Here is a 7500-nt window from a genome sequence, read left to right as displayed (position 1 = left end):
CTTTGTGAGTATTTTTATATTCACCTCCTAATGGAAATATGTGGCTATAAATTGTAACTTTCCATTTGTTCAGGAAAATCAATATTTTCTAACTTGAATATATGCAAGACCATATATTTTCTCTTCCCTAATGAGTATCATATATATATGTGTGTGTATATATATAGTATTAATATATATATATATATATATATATATATATATATAGTATATATATATATAAATAATTGTAAAGGAATATTGATTTATTGAATGTAAAATTGCAGAAAAGGTTGAAAATTGATATTTGCATACAAAAAAATGTGTGTACACTAGACAACAGATGGCAGTAGCGCTTGGCGTAGGCGGTAGTCGCCAAGGATAATGTACCGAAAAAATGATATTTAGTCCATGGATGTCTAGCGTGAGTCGGGTATATAAAGGCCCAAAACGATGATTTTCGTTGGAGCTGAAACAAACAAGTGATTATAATAGTGTATCAAGTTTTGAGGAATATATGGTAATGTTTTGTTTATCCATTTGGACGTTTTCTTGTGTGATGTAACGTTGGTTGCCACTAACTTTTTGATGTTACAGTAAATTATATGTTGTGTTGATGGTCAAGCTTTGTGACTTGGGTATTATACTGTAAAAATGCAGTGATTAGTGGATGAGTAGTCTTGATGAAGTTGGCTGTATGGCGAGTCTTTGCTTTTGTGTAATGCGTCCGTAATTTGTTTTTAATGTTCTGTTTGTGACTTTAATTTCCTTACTAATTGTTATTAAAGTACATTTTAAGTTATAGTGGGTTGTCACTGGTTTCCTGATATATTCTCCTCGTAAATCCTTACCATAGAGAGAGTTTTTTTATGTTACAATATAATACGAATATAAATAAATATATATAAAACATATATATATATATATATATATATATATATATATATATATATATATATATATATATATATATATATAAATTTTGTGATCTCAATTATCTTCCCCTTCGATAATTTAGCGTTAGATATAATTTTATATTAAAAACAGCTTTTTAAGAAGAGTTTTGCTTTCTTCATGTATACATATGTACATATGTATGTATGTATGTATATATATATTAATATATATATATTATATATATATATATATATATATCTATATACATATATATATATTATATATATATATATATATACACACATGAGAAAGCAAAACATCTTTTCTTAGAAAGCTGTATTTTAATATAAATTATATCTAACGCTAAATTATCGAAGGGGAAGATAATTGATATCACAATATGGCAAGAGTGAATCCTTGAAAGAAGGACATATGGCGAGTGTTGGAATGCATTTGCAATGGATTATGGAATTCCATATGAAACATATAAGTTATAGAAGGCCGCTGAAAAGCATCGTGAAAGATGTCTTGGGATGAGGGAGCAGGTGTGTAATCCTTCTTTGGGTAAAGTTGTAAAGTTCCTCTTGTAAAATAAAATAAAATAAAACAAAAAAACATAAAAACTATAATACTCTGATGGATGAACAGACGAGGGCAATAAATGATAAAGTTACCAACGGAAAATTACAATAATAGCGAACAAGATGGACTGAGAAGTACGTTAAAAATAATGCTGTCCGGCTGGGGAGACAGGGCAATATGCGATAATGATAATGAAAGGACAATGGAGTGCAGGGAAATAATTAAACAAATGTGGACAAAAATGATGCCAATGGACTGGGGGACGAATGATAATATATAATAACTAGAGTAAGACATAAACGGAACGAACGAGAAACAACGACATAAAGGGGGAATGGAGGTCCAGATAGAAATTACTAGCAAAGGTACTCTCATATATATATATATATATATATATATATATAATATATATTATATATATATTATATATATATATATATATATATATATATATATATATATATATATATATATATATATATATATATATATATATATATATAGATATATATATATATATATATATATAGATATATATATATATATATATATATATTTTTATGATGTATGTATGTATATATGCCTGGTAAAAATAAAAAGTTCTCTTACAACAGAATTCCATCTTATAAAAGGAGCCCATAAAAACACCAAAAATATGAGAGAAAAGTACTATATTTCAGAGACTGCTGCCTCTCTCTTCAGGTATATGAATGAGAAAAGTTTTACAGAAAAGGTGGTATTTATACCAAGAGATCCATCCACAGGGAAGCCAATTTAGGTCACTCCCGCTGATAATCTTCCTTTAATCTTCTTAAGCGTTGGTTTAATGAAAACCTTGTTGGTCACATCTGAATCCCATGCTCCTTTAGAGATGTTCATTACCTGCCTCTCTTTTATTAAGGCCGATTCCATCATTTGACTCTTGTACCAGCAGTTGCTGCTAAATTATATGTGACAAATTCCAGTTTATTCTATGGTTATGTTCATTTATATGGTTGAAAATAGCTGAGTTCTGTTGTCCATACCTAACTCACCGTTTGTGCTGTATTAAATCTCTGGGGAATTGATTTTCCTGTAAATCTGATGAAAATCACTTCCCCAGAGATTAATACAACACAAATTGTCAGTTAGGTATGGACAACAGAACTCAGCTATTTTCAACTACTACTACTACTACTACTACTACTACTACTACTACTGCTATTACTGCTAACAATAATAATAATAATAATAATAATAATAATATATTGGAAGAAGACCCTCTTTCAAACAAGTCTTATTGAAAGATATTGCTGCAGATCCTGACAGCACCTACAGTCTGCTCCGGCACATAGAGCAGGAGCCCAGAGTGTTTATTCAGAGTTTTGAACACAAAAGGTTTGACCCCCTAGATAAGTAGTGCCTACCTCCAACATCTCAAAATGTATTGCTGCCGGATCAGAACTCTGGCTTTTGCATCAAAAATGAATCTTAAAATCTGAAAAAGAATTTTTTGTCAGAGTGAAAACTTATGCTTGAAACTTTTCCTAAACCTTCCTTGGAGTCCCATGAACACAGAATGAGCAATGTCAGCAATGTCAAGGCTGGCTTTATGTCCGCCAGCAGCTTCCAAAGGGGGGTTCAAATTCACGTTTATTCCGAGTAAGGAACATATGCCTAAAACTTTAAGAAAACCTTCCTTTGGACCCCATGAACTCAGAATGACTATTGCCAGCAAATTACTCTCTGGTTTTCCATCCGCCAGCAACTCCTAAATCGACCAAAGGTTCAAATTCACTTTTATTCAGAGTTAAGAAAACAAAGCTGAAATATTGCTAAAAACCTTCCTTATGAACTCAGAATGACCAATGACAGCATATTTATCTCTGGCTTTCCACCCACCATTAACTCCTAAATCCATCAGAGGTTCAATTACAATTTTTTCTGAGTTAAGACCACAAAGCTGAAATTGTGGAATAAGTATTTCTCATGAACTCACTTTAATTTCCCATAATTATTTCATAGAACAATTGCATTACAAAATGTAATGTATCATAATAGCTATCTGTAATTTTAGAACAATAAGAGCACTTTTTCTACTGGAAAAAAGAAAATGTCCATTTAATTGTATGGACAAACACTAATTGCTGCGGGATGCTATTAAAATATAACTGCTCCGAATATGAGACATACCTAAAAAATAAAAGTCTGGCTTCTGTTTGTTACTCATCATCAGTATCAGAGGTTCAAATTCACCTTTATTAGAGTTAAGAACACAAGGTTGAAATATTTCTAAAATCCTTTTGTGAGGGCTCATGAACTATACAAGTATATTGAAAATGTAACACATATCATTATAGCTACCAGTAATTATATCTTTACAAACCTAAGCACTCTTCTCTATTGAGGAAAAAAAAGAAAGAAAAGGTCCGTTTACATTGCCAAACACTATTTGCTATGCGATGCTGTCAAAAAGTAACTGCACTGAAAATCACAGAGACAGGAAAAAAATGTAGCTTCTGATTATAATCAGCATCCGTATCGTTGTCGTCACTCCAGGCGTCTTCCAACAGCTCTTCCTTCATCTTCATTCCCAAAACTATCTGAGTGAGCTGATATATCTGACGTACTGTTCAGTGTGGAGAGGCATACTGCCTCTGCAGGAATGGAACTGCCAGAAAACCATTTGGGTTGAAATCCACTGGTGGTAGCCAACCAGCCAAAATCACAAGGATTCCAGCCACAAGTTGGAATGGGTGTGTCCGCTCTTCTCCACATCCTGGCAACATAGTTTGCATGCTTGATATGCAGTGAAGTTTTGAGAGATGTTGCTGTTGCTTTCCCTCTACAGTTGGTTACCTTCAGGAAGACTTTATACCAGCATTCATTGATATTATTGCCCGAGTACCCTTACATATTGCGGATGAACTTGTGACTCCCTCAATGTCCACCTCGTCTGATGCTAGGGTCCGAAGATGACTGATGGCATTCAAGTCTTTCTCTAACATCCTGAATGGCTTACTATTCCCTTTCCGGAAAAAAACGAAGGTAAAATCACAGCCATTTAAGGCATGAAAACCAAGAAGGGCATCTGTTAGACCATCATGTTTTTTTTTTCTGGCTCTTCAGCCATCTGAGACACATCAAGGAACCTACGATGGTTAGCAGATCCAAAATCTAAAATCACCTTTTCTCCAAACTCATATCGTCCCAGTAAACCAAGAATGATAGCACATCTGTGTCGGATGGTCAGACAATTATATTCCCTTCTAGAATATTTGATATATGGAAAGCAAAAAGGGTGTCTGCTTCTTCATGTTCAGCTTGCAGATGATCTAGTTTTGTCACTTGGATTATATTGTGTTCTTCATTCTTGACCTTAATGCATCTTCCTCCATGTGATACGTATACTGTTTTCTGTCTGATTACAGGCCCATAACACTGTTTGACACATTCTGTCATCACAAACTGTAAAATTCTTCCTTGAAGTAAGTGTTTTTCAGGAGTGTGGCTCCACTCTGACACTGGGCTTGGTCAGAGCCTTTGATGACAAACTTTTGGTGAATGCCTCCTCGAAGCTCTCTCTCGTAATCTCCAATGAAAGAGCAGGCCTTTACCAGTAAATCTCACACCATTGTACCATACGAGGCTTTGGTGTGTCGTAGCACGGTCTCATGTAGGATGATGCCACCATCAAGTACTGCCACTGATGTTTGGGAGAGTAGTGGAGACCAGGACTACATTTTGATAATTCTCCAACACCTTCGTAAGTGCAGCTTTGTCAGTTTTCAAAATGGTGCCGTCAGTGTGTGCCAGTGCCTGTGGGACAGCGGTAATTGGGAAGCTTAGCATATGATGAAGATTGACATTCTTGTTTGTTCTTGCTGAAATGGTGAGAATCCTGCCAAAGACATCCCGTACTCCCTCTGCTGGTATTTCTTTTGAAGACAACTTAACTTGGTAATTCATAAATGCTTTTATTAAACTTTTATTAACTCTTTTTTTTATTAATATTGCGAGACTAAGCTACTTTTCATACTCTGAGTAGCAGTGCCCACACCGTCTCTTTGAGTAGTTCACACCCGTCAAAATATATATAAGTAAAGACCGGTAGATACATTCTGTGTATGTGTTTGTGTAAGCAAACCAAGGGTACAAATAGGCCTTTCCTTGTACGAAATTTTATTGTATGCACGTTATGCATACTGTAGATAAAACCATTAAGTAAAGTAAGCATTACATAACAGCAATATCGTAGCCTTCATTGTATACTTGTAAATGAAACAGTAACCCTTGAATGACATAAAATGAATAAAGAAAAACTCAGTATATCAGTTCAGGATCAAAATAATACTAACCTAATTCCTAACACAACTTTTATCCATGGTAAGTACCCATAGTGAGGTTCCTCATATAGAATCCATGGTTAATATCCGATCATCTTCTTGGTAATATTAACGTTCATGCAGTTGGATAACTTAGGGTTATAAAAAAAGAGAGAGAAAAAAGAAAGGAAAATCCCGTAATTTACAGAAGGATTTACGTGTTCATTAATTAAATTTCCCGCGAGGTGACGTAATGTCCCTTGACGTCACATTTGGCGGGAAACAACTCGTGCTGGTGCCACAATTCCGCAAACTCAAATTTCACATAATTGTAATACATCAAGAACTTGTTGTCTTTCATATATATAGTCATAGCAGTATCACTGTTTTGCATAATGTGCTTGAGTTATTTTCACATGAAAATAACTCAAGCACATTATGCTACCTTTGTCAAGCACACATCATGCTACCTTTGTCCTCTACTCAGTATCAGTTTTATTACTTCTAATGACTAATTTGCCTTACCATTGCTTACACTTTACACTATTTACAAATCACTCCGTACAACTGAATGGCTAGTTTCCTGGGCGATAAATGCTCGGTGCTTCATTTACAGGCTACGTTCACATAAATATGTATGCTAAATACGTTCGTGCTGTATATTATGAAGTAATAATGGCAGACGCTTACCTATCTTACACTGAAAACAACGTCTATAGCACAGGCGTCCAGTACACGAACGACATCAAGCTTCACACATCAGCTAATAGTTTACTTCCTGACGGACCATGCTGCCAGACGACAACTCAGCACTCATACAGAACGTTTTTGGTTATTACATCTGGATTTGCACCATTATTTCCTCCTTTTAGTCATGCTATATTCCAAATAAAATTTTAAAAGGGAATAATTTCTATTTCATTCATATTTACACACTGCTGTCACATATTTGTACTGCATGCCTCCTTTGAAGCTTGCTGGCGGGGGGAAAGCCAGAGAGAAATTTGCTGGCAATAGTCATTCTGAGTTCACGGGGTCCCAAGGAAGGTTTTATTAAAGTTTTAGGCATATGTTCCTTACTCGCAATAAACGTGAATTTGAAACCCCCCTTTGGAAGCTGCTGGCGGACATAAAGCCAGCCTTGACATTGCTGACATTGCTCAAGGAGGGTTTAGGAAAGGTTTCAAGCATAAGTTTTTACTCTGACAAAAATTTCCTTTTCAGATTTTAAGATTCATTTTTTATGCAAAAGCCAGAGTTCTGATCCGGAAGCAATACGTTTGAGATGTTGGAGGTAGGCACTACTTATCTAGGGGGTCAAACCTTTTGTGTTCAAAACTCTGAATAAACCTCACTCTGGGCTGTCGGTTCTTTACCACTGCCTTCCGTATCATGCTCGGATGATACCGAGAAACGTTGGCCAATAATCTGCTCATATTTTGACCTATTTGTTTATTTGCTGTGATAAATAAATTTGTAAGCACTAAATCCCTAAAAATTGACTTCCTTGTTGGAGAATCATATCGGCGCAATACTCGCCAGTTGTAATAGCAGAGAGAAAGCAATTTTTAGAAAAATAGATAACAACGATTTACTAGTTAAATGCAGTGGATTGTTGCAATATCTTTCAATAATAATAATAACAATAATAATAATAATAATAATAATAATAATAATAATAATAATAATAATAACAAGATACAGATTTAATGAAATGCAAATGATATTACTATTACTC

At 34.5% G+C, this 7500-nt stretch overlaps 1 protein-coding gene across 1 annotated transcript in view; it reads right to left on the bottom strand.

Annotated features, from left to right (window-relative positions):
- The window catches only part of LOC135200707 (uncharacterized), a 47365-nt gene extending 42920 nt beyond the window's left edge, over window positions 1-4445 (bottom strand). Inside the window, exon 1 of the mRNA XM_064229316.1 lies at window positions 4352-4445. Within this exon, the coding sequence (XP_064085386.1) occupies window positions 4352-4445 (94 nt within the window). The remainder of the gene's footprint in view (window positions 1-4351) is intronic.
- Window positions 4446-7500: the final 3055 nt, after the last annotated feature.

The sequence above is a fragment of the Macrobrachium nipponense genome, chromosome 27 (genome assembly GCF_015104395.2).
Source record: "Macrobrachium nipponense isolate FS-2020 chromosome 27, ASM1510439v2, whole genome shotgun sequence".
In the NCBI taxonomy this organism is placed as follows: domain Eukaryota; kingdom Metazoa; phylum Arthropoda; class Malacostraca; order Decapoda; family Palaemonidae; genus Macrobrachium; species Macrobrachium nipponense.
The sequence above is the reverse complement of the archived record's forward strand: the minus strand, read 5'-3'. Positions and strand labels throughout refer to the sequence as shown.